The sequence below is a fragment of the Cryphonectria parasitica genome (genome assembly GCF_011745365.1).
Source record: "Cryphonectria parasitica EP155 unplaced genomic scaffold M406scaffold_6, whole genome shotgun sequence".
Lineage (NCBI taxonomy): Eukaryota > Fungi > Ascomycota > Sordariomycetes > Diaporthales > Cryphonectriaceae > Cryphonectria > Cryphonectria parasitica.
In genome coordinates this window covers 1,087,837-1,107,005 of record NW_024468914.1, presented here as the reverse complement: position 1 = coordinate 1,107,005, position 19,169 = coordinate 1,087,837, and the positions used below count along the sequence as shown (strand labels likewise).

The 19,169-nt window shown below is 51.6% G+C and overlaps 8 protein-coding genes across 8 annotated transcripts; 4 read left to right on the top strand and 4 right to left on the bottom strand.

Moving 5' to 3' along the window:
• Positions 1 to 827: 827 nt before the first annotated feature.
• M406DRAFT_73939 (uncharacterized protein) lies at positions 828 to 2,047 on the top strand (the record flags this gene model as incomplete). The annotated part of the gene is made up of 4 exons (XM_040925676.1): positions 828 to 847; positions 920 to 997; positions 1,056 to 1,259; positions 1,336 to 2,047. The coding sequence occupies 4 exons, from the start codon at positions 828 to 830 to the stop codon at positions 2,045 to 2,047; spliced, it is 1,014 nt and encodes a 337-aa protein (XP_040774285.1).
• A 1,244-nt stretch (positions 2,048 to 3,291) lies between these two features.
• On the bottom strand, positions 3,292 to 5,076 carry M406DRAFT_357014 (uncharacterized protein). The gene is made up of 4 exons (XM_040923575.1): positions 4,824 to 5,076; positions 4,400 to 4,719; positions 4,111 to 4,231; positions 3,292 to 4,049 (listed from the first exon to the last, which is right to left on the bottom strand). Exons 1-4 carry the CDS (start codon positions 4,863 to 4,865, stop codon positions 3,987 to 3,989), a joined length of 546 nt encoding a protein of 181 aa, XP_040774284.1. The 5' UTR covers positions 4,866 to 5,076; the 3' UTR covers positions 3,292 to 3,986.
• A 313-nt stretch (positions 5,077 to 5,389) lies between these two features.
• On the bottom strand, positions 5,390 to 7,136 carry M406DRAFT_357013 (Zn-dependent exopeptidase). The gene is made up of 5 exons (XM_040923574.1): positions 6,787 to 7,136; positions 6,183 to 6,727; positions 5,954 to 6,096; positions 5,694 to 5,862; positions 5,390 to 5,604 (listed from the first exon to the last, which is right to left on the bottom strand). Exons 1-5 carry the CDS (start codon positions 6,896 to 6,898, stop codon positions 5,530 to 5,532), a joined length of 1,044 nt encoding a protein of 347 aa, XP_040774283.1. The 5' UTR covers positions 6,899 to 7,136; the 3' UTR covers positions 5,390 to 5,529.
• Positions 7,137 to 7,932: 796 nt separating this feature from the next.
• Positions 7,933 to 9,379, top strand: M406DRAFT_73936 (uncharacterized protein; the record flags this gene model as incomplete). The annotated part of the gene is made up of 5 exons (XM_040925675.1): positions 7,933 to 7,945; positions 8,328 to 8,675; positions 8,743 to 8,953; positions 9,140 to 9,198; positions 9,252 to 9,379. 5 exons carry the CDS (start codon positions 7,933 to 7,935, stop codon positions 9,377 to 9,379), a joined length of 759 nt encoding a protein of 252 aa, XP_040774282.1.
• A 715-nt stretch (positions 9,380 to 10,094) lies between these two features.
• M406DRAFT_352298 (uncharacterized protein) lies at positions 10,095 to 11,765 on the top strand (the record flags this gene model as incomplete). Its single annotated transcript, XM_040922678.1, has 4 exons — positions 10,095 to 10,425; positions 10,518 to 11,105; positions 11,224 to 11,338; positions 11,680 to 11,765. The coding sequence occupies exons 1-4, from the start codon at positions 10,159 to 10,161 to the stop codon at positions 11,763 to 11,765; spliced, it is 1,056 nt and encodes a 351-aa protein (XP_040774281.1). The 5' UTR covers positions 10,095 to 10,158.
• A 391-nt stretch (positions 11,766 to 12,156) lies between these two features.
• Positions 12,157 to 13,387, bottom strand: M406DRAFT_331847 (uncharacterized protein; the record flags this gene model as incomplete). The annotated part of the gene is made up of 3 exons (XM_040920676.1): positions 12,157 to 12,189; positions 12,233 to 12,507; positions 12,571 to 13,387. 3 exons carry the CDS (start codon positions 13,385 to 13,387, stop codon positions 12,157 to 12,159), a joined length of 1,125 nt encoding a protein of 374 aa, XP_040774280.1.
• A 2,031-nt stretch (positions 13,388 to 15,418) lies between these two features.
• On the bottom strand, positions 15,419 to 16,054 carry M406DRAFT_232441 (uncharacterized protein; the record flags this gene model as incomplete). The annotated part of the gene is made up of 1 exon (XM_040915902.1): positions 15,419 to 16,054. A coding segment is annotated over one exon (636 nt), but the record flags the coding sequence as incomplete, so codon positions are not given.
• A 1,348-nt stretch (positions 16,055 to 17,402) lies between these two features.
• On the top strand, positions 17,403 to 18,968 carry M406DRAFT_64405 (uncharacterized protein; the record flags this gene model as incomplete). The annotated part of the gene is made up of 4 exons (XM_040924881.1): positions 17,403 to 17,512; positions 17,567 to 17,633; positions 17,713 to 18,907; positions 18,946 to 18,968. The coding sequence occupies 4 exons, from the start codon at positions 17,403 to 17,405 to the stop codon at positions 18,966 to 18,968; spliced, it is 1,395 nt and encodes a 464-aa protein (XP_040774278.1).
• Positions 18,969 to 19,169: the final 201 nt, after the last annotated feature.

Here is a 19,169-nt window from a genome sequence, read left to right as displayed (position 1 = left end):
CAGACAGTAGATGGTCCTGGCACACATTGAACTGCTTCTAGGCAGCAGTCTAATCAATATGCACAATTTCTAGGCTCAACCAGAACAGACTATCTAAGAAAGAAGGCAACTTGACAGTTGTGAGAACTATTTCAGAACGGGATCAGGTAATAACAATAAACCAGACTTGTGGAGAATCAGCCAGAAGACAGAGTAGTTTAAGCATTCTTTAGAAGCCATTATCATGACAGTCATTGTCTAAGCTACTTGGTGCAATCGATCCTCAGTTACGTTTCCTGCCTTTCTTATCCATTTTCTTGCTACTATGGTTCAATGCTCCTCACTGTGGAATTTACTTCTGTTATTCATGGAAACCATAGTTCATCTTCTCGGGGGTTCCACCCCGAATTATAGAACTATCCCAGTGTTCTATTCTGGCCATTCCAATCATGGTCGAACACACCAGAAGGGACCACACCAAAGGTACACATAGTGAAGGCACCCTCCAATGTGGTTATTGATATTCACCGATAGACATTACTATATAATAGCAAGCTGCTTTTTGCCAACTCTCAAGAAGTCTGAACAAACTCAACCCACAACACAGCTTACTTCTAGATCCAAACCACAACCCAGTTCAGATCACACCCAGATTTAAACCAAACTTCCCCATACCACACCTCGTTCAGACGTCCATCTTCTCGCATACCTCATCACAGTTCAACCATAGCACACGTCCATCCATCCCACTCTTCCACCCATACCGTGCTTCCACCGCCCATATCACCGCCCCTTCCATACCACCAACCAGACAAATCCACTATTTACCAGCAGCAAGCTCTTGCAAGATGAATGCCAACGGCATCAGGTAAGCCATTATGTCTCCATCATGGTCATCGTTGCTTGTTTCCATCCCTCTGACTATCTTAACAAATGATAGCACCATTGTCGACAATGTCCGAACCGACCTCGGCCTCTTCCTCGACGGCCGCTGGGCTGAGATCGCCGCTCAGGATGAGTATGTCCTTTTCAGTAGCCTGTTCCATATTTCCAAACATGACTGACCCACTCCACAGCGGCACTTTCCCTCGCGAATCCATTGTTCGCTCCGCTGTGAACCTGGCCGAGACCATCGTCCGCCGCAGCCTGCAATACAACGCCCGTATACGCGCCAGCGGCCACCATGAGCTCCAGCTGGAACTGGTAGAGATCGTCGAGACAGCCGTCAATACGGCTATCAATAGGGCCAACAGGTCCAATGCCGTCGCCGCCCGTCCTCTGTAAATAAACCAATTCTTCGCCCTCGGCGTCCTCGTGGACCAGCTCTCATAGGCTTCTTGCTGACGCACAAAATAGGTACTCGGTTCCCAGAGAAGACGTGACCGGAGTTCTGCTCCCCTTCGTGCGCAATAGCCTCTCCATTCTCGATTTTGACGTGAGGCACAGGCGTGTGGTCACTCCGGCCGAGGTCATCGCTGCTCACGCAGCCTTGGTTGTCGACCCAATCGTCAGCGCTGCAGACCATGTGGAGAACGACGACGACGAGGCCGAGGACGACGATGGAGACGAACAGGACGCTGGCAACCAGGCCGCGCCTCCCAACCCCAACGCCGGCAGACTCTCCTGCCCCTACCCTCGCTGCCAGACGACCTTCGCCGCCAACCGCCTGGACGCACGCCGCGACCACCTGGCCAGCTTCCACGACCACTACGAGCCAGGCGACCCCAAGGTGTTCTCCGTGTCCGAGGCCCACCTCAAGCGAGCACAAAAGCACATCACCATTGCTCGTTTGGTCCGCGACCGCACCCGCCTCAACCGGCTCAAGAGCCAGCTGTCCGCGGCCGAGGACAGGATGCGCGCTCTCAACCCGAACTACAGGGCCACGCATACCCTGGGTGCGGATCGGGCTCCTCAGAACGTCGACGAGGTGGCGCTGGCGACGCTCACAAAGATGGAGCTTGTCCGTCTTCTTATCTCTGCTCGTCTCGAGCTTCAGAGGGGCTGGGAGGTTGAGATCACCAGGCTTCAGGCCGAGGTTGCCAGGCTCCAGGCACTCCGCCGTCCGTAGTGCCCTTTGAGAGAAGCAGGGAGGAGGTGCGCCATAAATCTTTCTTCTTTTTTTTTTTTCCTTCTTGCTCCTGGTGGTTGAACAGGAGCAAAAGTTTGTGATGAGCCTAGGAATAGACATCTCATAGTGGAATACATCGGTCTCCGGGCAAGCATATGCTCCAACATGCGACAGCAACTTTCTTGTTACGGTCTCGTGTGGTTGTAGAGATTGACGACTCATCTGTTGAATGTCGTCTGCAGGCCATAGGTATCTCAAGCCTTCTTGATGGGTATTGTAGTGTTGGCTATCATTCTCGGACTCGCATACGCTCGTCGTCGTCGTCGTCGCTCTTGATCCGGTAGGTTCTCGCTCCCAACCCTCTAGAGTTTAACTTTCCACAGAGGGTAGGCATCCACGCTTTAATGCAGCTGCGAAAGATTGACAAGTTAGTCCAAGAAGGAAGCCATTCGTTCAATGCAATGATGCATGCATACTCTCACTTGGCGACATCCTGCCATCCCTTCATTCCGTAGCGGACGGTTTCGTATGAGCTATGGCAAGCCTGGACCTTAACAACCTCCCTAGTTGCTATCCACGGCACCTAGGTTACAAGGCGTTCTCCACCAGCCAGCTTCCTAAGCGGGTTTGCCGACTGCGGTAGCGAAAGTGACACTGCTGTAGCTGTGGCCAGCCCCAGTGTTGATTGATGCTGTTGCTGGTTTCTAGGCTACTCCATGCCGGTGCGACGACATGTGGCCAAACAAAGGCAGTGAGAGAACGGAAAGTGATGAGAGTGCTGGAGGAAAGATTTTCGAAAAGAGGGAGCTTAGGGCCTTGGGGGAAAGGGGTCTTATATACCGAGAGGAAGTGGGGATGTCGACTGCAGTACATGTCGTAAGGGCCTCTCATGGAAGACCCCGGTATGATCTCTTCCTGAGGATTGCGACAATTCTTTTATCTGAGACATGGAGATCCGTTCTAATTGTCGACAAGTTATTTACTTACTTGGTCTTCTGGCTAGCTGCCGGAAGTTTCTGCCAACTCCATTTATATGCAGAATCGGTAAGGAATAAACTAGAACCTGTTCCATGTGTGACTTTAAACCCTCCATTGTACACACCAAGTGGTATCCACATAAGTTTGTCTTGTCTATGGCCTTTGACTTAGTGTTGTGCGTTTGCACTGTGCAATGTGCCTGCAGGGTTTGAAGACATGTGATCCATCACGTCTGTCTGGCACAAGGATCATGTTGATGCTTTACTGGAGTTGTGCTTTGAGGAATGTTTCTATGTAAGATATTCTTTCATTTGTGCGCAACCTCTTGACATCCCTTGTTCCATCTACCGTAAAAATGTAACAAATGTTGGCTTGCAAAGTCATGCGTCACTCCAGATCTATATCATTTGTGTTTCATGATGACCACTTGCTCCCCAGGTATTGATGTTCTCTAGCTTACAGGAAGACTCTCGCCTGGCTGCGAAGAAGCCTGTGGTAAAAGCGTTAGCCATTCAAACGTCTGCTGCCTTACGCTTAACGTTAATTGTCAGCTTCAATATGATGGTGCAGTCCCTCTCCTAGACAGTACAGACTAGACACACTGACAGTACTTAGAAAAAACCAAAAGGGCTTGGACGTTGATTAGCGGGAAAAGGGTACAGGCTGCTTTTGTTCCTGATGCTTAGACAACATCACCTCAGCACTAATCATCCCACAATAAATCCAGGCATGATCAGAAGGTAGTCATCCTCGTGAAAACAAAACTATCCTGTCTAAAGTATGTATGGGTTTTCGGTGGCGCTCATCAAATTCAACACGTAAAGGAATAACGTAGATGTGAAATAACAGGCAAATGCGGAGATGTTACACAGATAGTTATAACATGAGCATAGAAATTTTCATATTAATCAACAGCGCATCGGACAGGTGTTTTGACTTTGCCTCAGAATATGACCCTCTTTCACTGGAGCTTTTGTTTCTCCGGCATGAACAACTTCGCAATGAGTCCAAACACCGTCACGAACTGTACATACCAAAAGTCAGCACGTCGAACCAAGCAAACGGTCAAGAGAAACAATACTCACCGCGACATCAAAGCCCTTCCAGCCCAGCCCCAACGAGGGATAAATATCGCCATCGTAAAAGACCCTCATCGAGTACAGGAACGGCGTGGGCCATCCTCGTGCTAGAAGATCGTTGAAGAACCTGGAATTTGACGTACCAGCAAGGTCATTGTCAGCCCACACCTCTAGGGTAAAAATTGATTGCCAGAGACCAATAACAATTTCAAAGAACAAGAAGCAAATGAAAATGAAAGAGAAAGGAAGAAAAAGAAAACAGCTGAAAGTTGGAAAGAAAATCGATCAAGCTCACGCAGCCTTGTAATCCCCAGAGGGATCCGCCCGCTCTCTGCACACAAGCCTCTCCCCCTTGAAACCCGCAATCGAATGCACTGTATACGCCGGAATAGTAATACGCTCCCCCGGACCCACGATCTTTTCTTTCCCGTCGATGGTGACCTTGATGCGACCCTCAATCACAGTCATCTTTTCCGAGTGTTTCTTGTGCCAGTGCGGTGGCACAGAGAAGGTACCCACGCCGGGCTTGGAGCCCTCGCAGACGACTTCGGCTTGCCAGCGGTCCAGGGAGTCGGAGGGTAGAGAGGGGTCGAAGAGGATATTCATGTACATGCCCTGTTGGGATGGGTTTTGATTAGAGCGGGTTTTATTAGGTGTGGAAGGCAACATCCACGGCTTATCAAGAGAGAAGAGAGGAAGTTGACATGGGAGGACGTTACCTCGGCCATGTGCAGGGTCTTGAAGATCTCTGGTCGGCCCATCTTTACTCGCTTCTGGTGTTGAACACGATGATGCGCGAGGAACTTAGTACGGCGATGATTACTTCGGAGGGAAGAGGCGGCGTAGACAATCTCAAGAGAGACAAGCAAGCGAAAAGACCCTTTCTATAGATATATACATACATACATACATACATACATACATACATACATACATACATACATACATACATACATACATACATACATACATACATACATACACACACACACACACACACACTCGCTAGGCAATCTGTTTATATCCACAGCTGAATTAAAACCAATTATCTAAAATTGGAAAGCCTATCAGAAAGTCAAAAGGCCCCCAAAAAGAAACCGACAGACAGAAGAAAATTAATAGTTTCGAAATCCTCCAGAGCGACCTTAGCGCTGACAGGTTACAATGCATTGCATGAAAGCTTAGTTGTTGGTGCCACGTGCACGCAACCCTGTGGCACTGGACCAACGGCTTGCATAGGACACGGTGGGTAAATAGGCAGATTGGGAAGAGATTGACGTAGAAGGACCGGGAAATTAGGTGTAAGTAATTCTTGGTTGCTCGGCCTGGTCAACCTAATGGGTATGCTGCTGATCAAGTGTCCATGTCCATCTTCTGGTATGTAATTACAGATGGAGCCTCTCCGGCTACGTTTGGAATTCTGTTTTACCTCCAAGCATTGTCCCAACCACCCTGTTCGACAGCAAAGGCAATAGCTAACTCCGAAAACCTCGCCATGTGCTGTTTCAGACAACATATCAGTTATGCTGTATTATAGGACGGGAGGGTTGTCCAAAGGAAACAGGAGGAGGAGGCGCGTTGCAACTTACGTCGACAGAGAAGTACCCAGTCTCATCGTCGACCGTCATCTTGTCGTTGGCGGTATGGACATATGGGTCAAATTCACCAGGGAAGCCGCCAGCAACTGGGTTCCCTTCAGCTGCAAATGTCGACGGGAAACCCAGCTTGGTGTAAGACATGTAATCAGAGCCGGCACCGCTGCGAAAAGTATACTTTGTCAGCCCTAGTAAAGCCTGGAGGATGGATAACAATGTTTAGTGATGAGGATATGGTGCAGGAAAAGACTTACGGCATGAGCTCGTAGACGCTTGTCGGGATGGAGATGTAGGCCTCACTCAGCTCCACGGCCCACTTGGTCAGAGGGGCATCCGCGTCTGTCTTGATGAACCCAATGCTCTCCGTCGCGTTACGGGCGATGAAGGCAGTCATGTCCTGTTTTGTGTTGGTTCAAGGCTTGTCAGTTTTTCTCTTCCAATTCGAAAGAGCCAGCCGGTAAAAGGGGAATGTGGCAACCGTACAAATTCCATCATGGCTCCAATGTTGGCACCCTCCTTTTTCTTATATGCGGCAATGTCCTGGCTGCCCAGCAGGCCGCCCTCCTCCGCCGCATACCAATGGAACTCCACAGGTCCATCCTTGGGCACATAACCGCTCAGAGCCAACACCCGGAAGGCCTCTAATATGCTCACAGTACCCGAGCAGTCATCGTCCGCACCTGGCGCCGGCAGCAGCGGGAACAGGTAGTTGGCAGAGTCCTGGTGGGCGCCGATGATGGTCAAGGGCTTGTCAAAGTCGCGGACCTTGGGCTCGAAGCGGGCAATGATGGAGGACTGGGGGAAGCGGTGGGTGAAGTATTCGAGGGAGATGTGGGTGTGGAAGGGCGACTCGGCGATGATGGACTGGATGTGGTCGTGCAGCCATTGCGAGCTCTCCTCGCCGGTAGGCCCGCCGTAGTAGCGGTTGTAGTAGGAGGTCATGTGCTCCAGGACGTCGTGCATCCGCTTGGTCGAGATCTTGGGGAAGAGCGGCTTGACAAGTCTCTGATGGGTCAAGTTGGGGAGGTCTGAGCCCACAACCGCGTCAGTAACCTTGTAGGAGAAGGAGGAAGAAGGCCTTGCTGACTAGCTTTCCCTGCCCGAGTATTGACAGAGTCCTTGTATAGATCTTGATGATCCGTGATATCCATAAACTTCTTGCCCTCCCTCCTGAGGTGCAACTTGTCTCCCTCGGTCATCCATTCCGGCTCGGTCTGTCCTTGAACGTGGATCAGACGCCGTTCAGACAGTTGTGCCGCCAGTTCGGGCTGGAGAGAAATGAGGGCATCGACTGGGTCGGAGTGGGCACTGAGGGCAGCCAGGATGCTATCGTCAACGACATGTTGGCCGTGGACATCGGTAAAGAGCCCTGATGCGGCGGCGTCATCATTGTGGCGGTCGTGGTCATGGCTCAAGGAGGGTGGCGCGAGGACGACCTGACCGGCCTGACGGGGAGATGGAGAGCTCACTACACGCTGCGAGAGACTCAGCAGGATGAGCAAGTGGGCGGGGGTAATGGGGCGCATCTTGGAAGAAAGAAGATATGGTGGCTATGGAAGGAGGTTGGTGTTCCGTCTATCCACCATAATAGTCGTGTTATATGGTGTTTTCTTGTGGGTTAATCAGTTCCCGCCAACCAATGTATCTCAGAGGACCTGGCGCTGTCACCGAGGCAGCTGCACGGATGACGAACGGATGGATTGGAGGTCCCGCGACAGGGGTCCCGCCCGTAAACACTCCCGCTGATAAGACAAGATAAGCACAGGACCCTGGCCCCTGTCAGTCCGTACACACCGGCGCGGACAGCTTCCCCAAACACGGGAAATTTGGTAGATGGAGGAAGGGAGGTTGGTATCCAGCCTCACCTTCCATTGTTTGCTGCCAGTCTTGACGTTTTCTTCGTTCCGCAGTGTAACATTTTTTGGCTTTCACATTATGACTAGTCTTATAGCTATCGTGCCACAACGAAAAATACAGATTTTACGTTTACTTGGACTTGAAAAAGTGGCTGGGAAATTGGGGGACAAGCTTGTGGATCATCAAGCGAGGGCATCCTCAGACTCGATTCCAGATGCATGGGTGTTCAGCTTCTTGCACTACATCTGTTTTGGAAGCTCTTGTACAGAGTAGACATATCTGTCAGGCGTATCGATCAGGGGTTGAGATGAACGGCTACAAAACGTCTAGAAAAGTTAAGCCAGTCCAGATCGAACGGGTGGCTGACACCAACCTCATGATCTTGAAAGGTGAGACATCTAAGCATTGAACTGCCGTGCCTTGAGGGCATGCTTACTATGTGCTATAGTAGCTTAAAATGTCTGGCTCGGCTGCTTCATAACTAGTAGCGCCTAGAATGCTCGAAATGCTACTTAGGATGCCCAGTAGAGGCTCACAGCACACTTGAATACTACAAGTATGACGTCTCCAAAATATTATTGACAACGTCAACCCCTAATAACTCTTTAGAGCACTGCATTCCGAGGTCCGCAATAAGGTTGTAGGGGGATTTGGACGTCCAAAGTCCCTGTTTTCCAGCCAAGACGACTTTTACCGTCGAAATGACTTACAAAGCAGAGTTTCGCACCCAATCAACATTGACACCGCCAAATAAGCTTAAATAAAAAGCAGAAGGTCTTGTGAGGATAGTTCTGAAGTTGCATGCTCTCGCAAGCCGCTGTGGTGAGAATCTGAATGCGCTGTTGCGAAATACCCGCCACAACGAGTCATCCAACCCGACCACCTGGGCAGGGTGCAACCCCAACCTCTTCGTCAAGAAGCAACATTCAGCATTGATTCTCCTTGACTCAGATTCCCGCACTCACTCTTCTCTCTCTGAAGACAAAGCGACCCAAAACTTGCTCCGCGCGCCAATTGCACCAGTCGCAACCAGTCTCGTGAACAAGCGCTCCCTCCTCCCCCCGGCACGTGCCCGGGTTGTTCGACAACCGTGCCGTGATCCGGGGACGGAGCGGGACGGTTTGTCGTCACACTACCTATCAGCCAACCCTTGCTCTTCCCCCTCACTAGACTCGGATTGGGTTAGAGCCAGCCACAGGTCTTGCCAGTTTTCGTCTGAGCGATGCAGGAGTGGCTGAGCAGCAGCAGGCGCGTCAAATTGAGCAGGATGGCGAAACGCACAGAGTCTCGACCAGCGTTTTTGCCTTGCGACTTTGGTCTCTACGTCCATACTCGTTTTATGCGCTGGTGCTTCCTCAAGTTAGGGCCGAGATAGGAGAGCGAAGCGCGAGAGCGAGGTCAGAAGATGCCCTGGGGGCCCAAACGAGAAAGAAAAGAGGAGCATAGGTGTGTGCCAAGGGGAAAAGATAGCAGGCGTGATCGTCTTTGCCCCTCTTCACAGCCACAAGGAGGCAGCTGGATGGCCATCAAGGTAGCCTCGTGAGGGGCCATGCCTTTGGGGCACTACACAGTACAAGTTCCAGAACACCGCGCGTGGCGAGTGAGGCGGTGCTCTCCGCTGCATCCTCTCAGCGTGACGTCGGTGAGTGAAGAGAACAAGGAACGACTCACGGGACTGCACTATGTACAGTACAGCTGCAAGTGATAACTTTGAGAGCTGCAAGAGCCATCCAATCACTGGCACGGCAGCACTCAAGGTTGAGAGTGGAGCTCAGGATGGTAGCACCCATGAAACATACCAGGGCCCCCCATTCATCAGATGAAGTCATACCTAAGGAGGGCCACACAGCAGGCCATGCAAGTGGCAGACAAGGCAGATACCAAGTAGATACTATGCGAGCATAGCCGTGGTATTGGGGGTTGGGGGGTGGTTGGATGGGTGGTAGTGCAAGAATTCCTGAGGCGGGTTTGGGATGCGTGGGTGGGTCGGCATGCAACTTGCGTCCCGTCCCTGATTTGCAGCCATCATCACCATCCATGCCGCACCATGCCCGTCCATCGTCCCCAGTATTGCAAAGTTAAAAAAAGGAAAACAAAAAAAGCATTTTTCTTCCTGGGTCCCAGGTGATCGTCGGAGCATCTCCACTACCTTGCTAACAAGGTTATAACAAACGGCCGGCACCCTATGTCATTTTGAATATCGAGCATCCGTGAGAAGAAGCCGCCCGTGCCTTGATCAATGGTGCAAGATTACACCACCACTTTCATATATCTCAAACACATAATACCGGGCTTCTTGCAGGAAAAAGAGTTTCATAACACCAGTCCTTTTTTTCCCTCACATAACCCACCCACTCACCCACACACTCACACTTACATTCACACATACCCAAATTTTTTTTGTCTTTCCTCCTTCCTGCACGTCTGACGACTTCAAAGCTAGCCTCATCCCAACATTTGAACCCCTACTTGTCCTATCCACTACATTCAGATCGCCAAGCACACAACCTACACCAGTCCGTGGCGTCGGGAGCCGCCGGACAGGGAGGAAAGAAGGGCAAAAAGGAAGAGAAAGAAAAGAAAAGGAAAAAGAACAGGCAAAATGACGATCAATATTGCGGCCGTGACCACAGGCGCCTTTCTAGGCCTGCTGGCCCTTGTCGCCCTCGTCGCCTGCGTGCCACCCATCACGAGGTTTCTGGGTGACCTCTTCTGCTGTCCCTGGAGGATTCCCTTCACCAAGAGAAAACGCCTCAACGACGACGAGGACGTCGACAAGAGCGATCTTCCGTACTCGACGGGGGAGCCTCGGCCTGGCACACCGGTGGATAATGCTGGGTATCAGCGAACATCGCAGGCCATGATGTCGGTACGTTTTTCATGTTTTCTTTTTTTCTTCTGTTGGCACCATTTCAAAACAACCTTTGGGAATAAGAGTAATAACTAACACCCCATACACAGGCCATCAGCGTCGTCGACCCAGAGACAGCAAAGGAGCACATGCGCCGCAGTGCAGATTACCGTCGCTCACACAGCCCAAACGGCAGCGACTGGCGCCGTTACGACCCCTACAACGCCCAGTACGGCCGTGACAACAGCCCACCCGCCGGAGAATATCACCAGGCCAGCGACGCCGCCTCTTCTGGCCATCTTCAACCTTATCATCATCAACACCAACAACAACAACAACAACAACAACACCTCCAAGTCCCACCGCACGGAGGGAGCAGCAGCAGCAACAACGGCTGGAGGCCAGCCCCCTCGCCTGAGAGGACGACCAACTATCCTCCCAGCACAGACTTGTCGTCGTCATCGCCCTTGTACCGCGGTGGCGGTGCAGACACGTACCATAACGATGCGTACAACTCGCCCGAGTACAACGCGAGCGATGCGTTTGCCGAGAGCTATGTCGATGTGCAGCGGCCTGCGCCTTCGCATGTGTATACGCCACCTGAGATGAGCATGCACGGGCAGGGCCAGGGGTACTTCCCGCAGAAAGCCTATCATAGCCAGCAGGATGGTGCAAGTCAACAACAGCAGTGGACTAATGTATGACCGAGATGCATGAACTAGAAGTGGGCCAGCGACACACAGATGATGTCTGATCTGGAGTGACAACGAAGGGACGGAAATAATAAGGCCGTCACGACGATATACATGTGCATAGAATCATACGATGATGGATGGTATTGATGGGGAAAGGGGTACTGATTTTAGAAGCCCGAGGGGCCCCCGTTCCGAGCTGAGCCGCGTCTGGATACGCCGAGCAATCATGGCCGGAGGTAAAGTTATTGGTTTTGGGAGGAGTTCTTTGTTCATTTAGGGTACAATGTGCCTTTGCATGCGGGCATGGAAGCATGAATGGAGTTTACTAGTTATATGATACCAGATAATACTAGAAACGATATTCAAGACCATGATTTGTGCAAATCTCAACACTTCTCCGCGTAATAGTGTCCTCTAAGTAGTGATAAAGAAGGGAAGCGGCTCGCCACTTGCCTGAGGTAAAATTTAGTCTCTTAACATGAAGTGTTATTCAAGCATTAGTGAATGTGCAGAAGCTTCCGAGGATGGCTGTTTTCTTGAGGCTAATGTTAAAATGACCTCACAGCACTGACACCAGAGTCTGTTTATGCCGCCCTTGGTCTCTACCAGCCAGACAATCTCATGGGCTTATCAACACCAGCCATGATGCACTACACAGGGTGACTTTCGAAAACAAGGTAGGGAGCCATGTGCATGAAGCAACAATCAGCTCCTTGTTGCGACCTTGACCAGGGGATGGACAGAGATGACCTGTTGCTCCAAGATGCAAATACCAAGAAGCCAAGATACTACTTTGCTCTCCTGGATACTACCAAAACCATTGAAAGTGACATTCGTCTATGGAGACCGTAAATAAGCGGTGTTTAATGATATGTTCTGGTTGTCAACCTTCAACCCCCTGGACAGCTCCAAACGCTAGTGCTATTCTGTGTGAGCCGCTGAAGTTATTGCTCCTCCATGTACCAGTTCTGATTCTAACCCCAAGCTTGTGATATGCCCCAATCCTTCAGTCTTCAGCCAAGTGACACCCCATTCGCTGTGATTGATCTTTCACCTAGATGCAGGGATCTCTCAGGTTGTATCCTATCTTAGGGTTTGGTGTCGAGGGTATAGGGAATCAAAATTCCTACCTTAGACTGGTCACGCTGCTCTTGAGGAGTGCGGAACTCCTCATCGCCTGTAGTGCCCTTGTAGATGTCCCAAGCCTTGATGAGGCAGTCACGTGCACTACCAGGACCGTAAAAAGGACTCCGTGTGCGAACGAGGGGCATGAGTTTCGGTGGTGCTTGTTGGATGTACTCGTACTTTGTGTCGAAGAACTGAGAGAGCTTGAAAGGCCCGACAGTCTTCCCGTGGCCAGAGATCCTTGTCCTTGGGATGCAAAGACCAGCATGGTCCACATTCTCTGCATCACAAAGTCAATTTCTATGCGGAGAAGGTAAACTTAAAAAAAAAAGAGGACGCTTACTCTTGTACTCAGCGGCGAACCTGATCTCCTCTTGGCGTCTGGGTTGGACAATCAAATAGAACTCTTTCAGATTTCTGAAGCAGTCCAGAAAGCAAGCCAGCTCAAGGGGACAGGCCTTGTAACGGTGGCATCGCATGGGTACTGGCGGCTGGCAGTAGCACTGGAATGGGCCTGGCAGATCGGCATTAACGTGACTGTCCCGGTAGTGAAGGGCTACTCTCGTGAAGTGCCTGAAGCGGCTCCGAATCAGCCTTATATTCATGGTGCTTCGTACGCCAGTATGCTCAAACCACGAGAACAGTGTCTGCCTGGAGCCCCTCTCAAAGTCAAAGATGACCAGGTCATTTGAAGAATCGATGGCGGCACGTGGGGCGTATGTCGGCTGTCTCGAGCCTGGCAGATGCAGAGCAAGGGGCTGGATGTTGGTAGCCAAGAAGCGAAAGGCTGCCTCGAAGCTGATATTGTGAAGCTGGTGTAGTTTCTTCCACAGGCGGTAGGCAGAGGGGTCATGACGGGGCTCTTTCGCCATGATGCGGAGTGCCCAGGGATTAGCAGCAGAGCCCGCGGATACCTGGTCGTCCTTCACAATTTTGAAAGTATGGCAGGCTGGCATCTTGATGACCTCGCTCCAGATCATTGTCTGGATCTCTGCAGGAACCCGATTGAGCGGGAATGATGTAGCGGGAACAGGCTGCTGAATTTTCTTGTTCGATTCGCTGTACTTGTTGTCCCCAGACTTCTTGACATTGGACGTTGAGCCTCGAGAGGCCCTGAGCTTCTTGGGCGCGAGAACTATGCGAATCCTGGATGGAGCCATGTTGAGTGCCTTAGCAAAGGACGGCGAGCCAGATTGGTAGGCTTTGCGAACAGTGGCAGCCCAAGTGACACAGGGTTCGTCGCGGCAGACCAATAGAAGAATAGAAGAGAATGGAAAGCAATAGAACCTTGAGAGTAACGGCGCAGGACTACTGTGGAAACAGCATGTAGCACCGAAGAGCCACGATCAGAAGACCAATGTGCCGTACCGTTTACTTCGAGGTGGTAGATTGTACAACCTTCGCTGTTCCAATTACTGTGAAGATCGAGATGCGAGGCTTATTGTTGGACCTGTAGACGTTGTGATACGCCTCGTTGAAATAATGGAAGGATTCCGAGAAGAGAATGTTCTGTTGCGTGGTAGAAGTTGCACAAGTGCGAGGGATAGTCCGCTCAAGAGTGTTAGAGGTAGCAACAACTCAACGGTAGAATTCATTGGCGCATTCGAGAACCCTGGAATGGATTCCACAGTAATGGGAAACAACCAGGGCAGGGCAAATATGAGATGGAAGGCCGCAGAACTATGCGCATGTTTAGTGACTCGGTGCTTTCCAGCGACGGAGTTTACAACCTCGTTGTTGTGAAGCAGCCTCTTTGTAACCACTTGGCATACTGACAGTGTCTCCGATGGTTGGTGGGGTCAGTCTTACTCACCGAACTATTCTAATCATTGAGACCAATCGAATGCCCGAGAGGATGGTGTATTGGCCTGAGATATTCCCAAATGAAGGAATGGGTGACAGGCTGTGAATGACCTGGTCATATATGGCTAATGGGCGGGATACACCGCTTCACCATCTGCAGGGAAGGGTGGGTGACCGGTGACGACCAACGCGAATGGTGTTGCAACGAGACTTGACGCACAAAGCCAGTTTATTTACAAGGAATGGTCCGCGAAGCTCGCAGTCGATGTCACAGAGACTTCCTTGGCTGCTCTGCATCCTTTCTCCTCCTTTGGATCTCTCCTGCACGTTGTTCTGGAAGTCCAAGTCAATTTTTGAAGTCAGAGCCACTAATTTATAATGAAATTAGTGAGTGGCCTTGGTCTTTTATCTGAGATTTGAGGCCTAGGTGACAGAGTTCTGATAGAGTCCAGGCGTTGACTTCGGAGAAGGTGGCAAGAGCAGGAGCAACTTCTGCTCCCACGCCAGACATACTGGCTATGAGAAGCTCGATACTCGCAGCGCGCGATATGTCATCCCGTAAAATAAAAAACGAGTATTGACTACAGAATCGTAGTTGAGGACATCGTCCATCCGGGTAGTGCCGGGTGGTGACGCAGCATTTGAGTTTTGTCCATGCTCAGGTAGAATTTAAGGTCATCTCGATGGCGAATGCCTATGCTAAAGTACTGTTCAGAGGTAAGGATCATGTTGCGAGTCCGTGGGACAGCTTCCTGAAGTTCATTTTATCAAGAAATGAAGTTTAGATAAGTATTTAGGCAATGCCTCCTGCCAAGATGTCCAATTGATGAACGGGCATCGTACCGTACTGCTGAGTCAGGAATTCATCGAGAATGCCAGGCGCGAAAGAAATTGGGCTGAGACTATCTTCTCTTTCTTCTCCCCTCCACACACGATCGGGGCCTCAAAGAAGGGGACGCATGATTGACGGGCACTAGGACCTTGGACTCTCTGGGTACAGCAGAAGATGAAGTTATATGTTCAGCTGAAGCAATTGCGAAATGTTCGCCCTGTAAGCTCCGCCTTCCTCCAGCGAGGTCGGACCTCAAATCACAACTGCGCAATAGTGACACTCACTGATATGAGGAGCAAGGTAAGTAAACAGATGAGCTCTTCCCCTCGACCCGGAAACCAACTGGGACTTTCGACGTTTTCCTCATCGCGAGCCCATGTCCTCTGAGATTTAGTTGCTTCCTACCATTCTTGGGTGCGCCTGGGGATTCTTGGTGCAGACATATTGTCCTCCCAATTCATCTTCTCCCAGTAATAATACGGTCGTGGGTCTATCGACCGTATTATGACCAATCCTTTGGCGAATGACTTTCATTCCCGACTTCATGTCCCCAGCCCTCCCTCTGTCGCAGGAAGTTTTCGACACGATCCTCCCTCGTCAAATAGGCCTTTTCTCTCCGCCTTCTCCACATGTCCTCACTAATGTTGTTGCTCGAATTCTCCCTCATCTCAATCAGGTGGACCGAGTGTTGCCCCGCCCTTGTTGCCTGACCCCAACTGCCGATCACCACGAACACGGCGAGCGAAGCAACGAACAGCCCATTGCTCATGTACAATGGCTGCTGCTTCTCTTTGCTGCGTCCCGCGCCGCCATCACGCTGCTCGTACCACCTCTCCCAGTCCTCCCACGTGGCATTGTGTGCTGCGCTGCCAGGACCCCTCCTCCAGGCCCGGTCCATTTCACGCCAGCCTTCGTTACACATATCGCTCTTGGAGCCCCAGCCGGCACCGTATAGGTCGTACGCGCGCTTCTTTGTGGGATCGCTGAGGATGGTGTTGGCTGCGATGACGAGACGATAGCGCTCGAGCTTTGTGCCACGGGAGAGTTTGTCGCTGGAGGAGGAGCCATGCCCGTGGCGATCTGGATGATAGAGCTTCACGAGCTGGTAGAACATCTTCTTACTATAGGGTGCGTGCCGGGACTGGGCGAAGATGTCGTAGGGGGTGGGGTTGTTGCTGGCGGGCCACGCGGGAGGGACATATTGGGACGGCTCGGAGGGAGGCTGGTCACCTCGGCTATGGTCTTTGACAGTTGCGTAGGTTCGTGAGCCTTGCCATTGTGCCCGGATGGCCAACTTACTCCTGCGCAGGCGGTTAGAGGATGGTGATGGTGGTGGTGGTGTTGGGTTGAGTGGTGACAATGTCGTGGAGGGGCCGCGGTTGGTCGATGACGTTATGATTGCGGGAGGCGATATAGTCGAAGTGAGGCTGCCGCTGGAACACAGGGCAATCGTTGACTTCTTCAGGAGCATAGCTGGGCGAGTTGGAGGGTCACAACAATAGTATCTGTGAAGAGAAAGCGACAGAGATCATTGCGTCAACCGCCAGCAGGACGTCGTTTGGTCATAGAGGACGTTGTACAAGTGCACCAGAGGATTAAACGTGCACAGTGCAAGCGTAGTGACGGAACAAAAGATCCCCGCCGTCGCACCTTCCAAGCATGGCACTAGTCTAGGGTTAGGGGTAACGGTCAATGACTGGGGTGGTACCAGAGGTAGGTGTGAGAGGGGAAGACCCCTCCGTAGCAGGCCTGCAAGCGTAAGGTAGGGTATCTTTGTGCTCAGGTGGAGCCAAGGCTACTGGGCAGCTCGTCAGATTCTCAACCTCGCCTCTCGGGAGGCCATAGATTTGTTCCACCTTGACAACCAAACACCATCCTTCACAACCACTTCGCAAGGGCACGTTTGTCAATCAACTCCACCATCTCGTACTCTCTACTCCTTCAACGCACTATCAAGCCGCTCTGAACATCCACAAAACACCCAGGAAAGGCCATTTACAAAGACCTTGTGCCGGCCAAATTACGCCAGCCACTGCAAATCTCTTCCCTCACCCTGTCGGACGACCTCTCGATCCTTTGAAATACAGGTCCTACGCCTCAAAATACTCTTCAGGGACCTCGAACAGACATTTCCACCACTGAGGCGACTTTGATACCGCTGTCTTGTTCCTCTCCCGTCGAGCAGCGCCCAGACTTCACTACCCACGACCAGCCCATCCTTCGACCGAGCCCCTGTCTGCACATCTCGATCACCAGCACCAAAGTTTCTCTACCTCCTCGTTCGACACTCATCGAAATCAATCAAGCCCTCTACCCCCCGTACTCCAAGATAAATCCTACATCTCGGTCTCCGCAGCACGCGAATTTGACACTGTGCCAAAGCCGAAGTTGCGCCATATTCTCGATAGGAGCACTCCCCCCTCCTTGTTTACACAACATCAGATCGCCTCAGTCGCGACACCGAAGACGGGCAGCACTTGTCGCCCCCAGATTTCATCCTACCAACCTCACCTGAGCACGTCGTCTAATCCAGGACAGCCATGACGACGCCGCAATTTTCGAACCAGACTGCCTTTGATCAGCTCGCGGAGCAGATGAAACAGACTTCTATCGCAACCCCGAGTGCTAGCAGCAGTTCCGCCCCGCCCCCGTAGGTAGCATACTTGTTGTATAGCAGAGACATTTCCAGCTGACACTTGCACAGAGAAGCTGATCCTAACTGGCGACAAAACCTCAAGCTGCCCCCCAAGGACAGCCGCCAACAAACAGAGGTCTGTCTTGATCCCTCTCTCTACAGGTATTGAATGCTGTCCAGGGTCTGCGTCAGCTAACGGGTATATTGTCTCACAGGATGTCACAAATACTAAAGGCCTAGAGTTCGAGGATTTCAACCTTCAGCGGTCCATGCTGATGGGTATTTTCGAGGCTGGCTTCGAGAGACCTTCTCCCATCCAAGAAGAGAGCATCCCCGTTGCCCTGCAGGGAAGAAACATATTGGCTCGCGCGAAGAATGGCACAGGAAAGACGGCCGCCTTTCTCATACCTTGTCTCGAAAAGGTTGTCCCCAAGGAGCCCAAGATTCAATGCGTCATCCTAGTACCCACACGAGAGCTGGCCATGCAAACGTCACAGGTTGCCAAAACCCTAGGTAAACATCTCGGTATCAACGTGATGGTCACCACGGGAGGAACTGGTCTGAGGGACGATATCATCCGTCTGGCAGACCCTGTGCATGTTCTCGTCGGCACACCTGGCAGGATTGCAGACTTGGCGCGACAAAACATTGCAGACCTGAGCGAATGTCGTATGGTCGTCATGGATGAGGCCGACAAGCTTCTTTCCCAGGAATTCACCACCACCATTGAAGAGGTCCTCGGCAGACACCCCGCCGACCGTCAGCTCATGCTCTTCTCCGCTACCTTTCCAATTTCGGTCAAGGAGTTCTCTGACAAACACATGACCAACCCTTACGAGATCAATCTCATGGACGAGCTGACCCTCCGTGGTATCACTCAGTTCTACGCCTTTGTCGAAGAGAAGCAGAAGGTCCACTGCCTCAACACGCTCTTCTCTAAGCTCCAGATTAACCAGTCTATCATCTTTTGTAACTCGACCAACCGTGTCGAGCTGCTTGCTAAGAAAATCACCGAGCTTGGATACTCTTGCTTCTACAGTCACGCGAAGATGCCTCAGCACGCCCGTAACCGAGTTTTCCATGACTTCCGCAATGGAGCTTGCCGCAATCTCGTCTGCTCCGACCTTCTCACCCGTGGCATTGACATCCAAGCGGTCAATGTTGTCATCAACTTCGACTTCCCCAAGAACGCCGAGACATACCTCCACCGTATCGGCCGTTCTGGTCGCTATGGTCATCTTGGCTTGGCAATCAACTTGATCAGCTGGGACGACCGATTCAACCTCTACAACATTGAACAGGACCTGGGCATCGAGATCCAGCCCATCCCTGCGAGCATTGACAAGAGCCTCTACGTCTACGAGAACCCCGAGTCCATTCCCCGTCCGATGAAGACGGCTACACAGCAGAGTGCTGCTCCTCTATTACCTCAAGCTCAACAACCACAGGCCTCTGCGGCCGGCCAGCTTGACTGGCAGAACGGTCGCCAGAATGGTCAGCAGCGGCAGTATCAGACCAATCGGCACAACGGCCGTGGCGGTTCTGTTGGACGTGGTCGTGGCAACTACCGAGGCAACTACAACCCACGCGGTGGTCGAGGGCAAGGCCCACCGGCAGGTGGTCCTCAGTAATAAAACAAAAAATCATTTTCATGGAGACATGGTGGTTTTGT

What these genes read in the sequence shown, in the direction of transcription:
- M406DRAFT_357014 (XM_040923575.1), bottom strand. Translation starts at nt 4,865, where the DNA reads ATGGGCCGACCAGAGATCTTCAAGACCCTGCACATGGCCGAG. An exon ending in AGACCCTGCACATGGCCGAG is followed by an intron (nt 4,720 to 4,823) that starts GTAACGTCCTCC and finishes CCATCCCAACAG; the next exon opens with GGCATGTACATGAATATCCT. An exon ending in GGAAGGGCTTTGATGTCGCG is followed by an intron (nt 4,050 to 4,110) that starts GTGAGTATTGTT and finishes TGGTATGTACAG; the next exon opens with TTCGTGACGGTGTTTGGACT.
- M406DRAFT_357013 (XM_040923574.1), bottom strand. Translation starts at nt 6,898, where the DNA reads ATGACCGAGGGAGACAAGTTGCACCTCAGGAGGGAGGGCAAGAAGTTT. An exon ending in AGCGTCTACGAGCTCATGCC is followed by an intron (nt 5,863 to 5,953) that starts GTAAGTCTTTTC and finishes TACTTTTCGCAG; the next exon opens with CGGTGCCGGCTCTGATTACA. An exon ending in CTGGGTACTTCTCTGTCGAC is followed by an intron (nt 5,605 to 5,693) that starts GTAAGTTGCAAC and finishes TGTCTGAAACAG; the next exon opens with CACATGGCGAGGTTTTCGGA.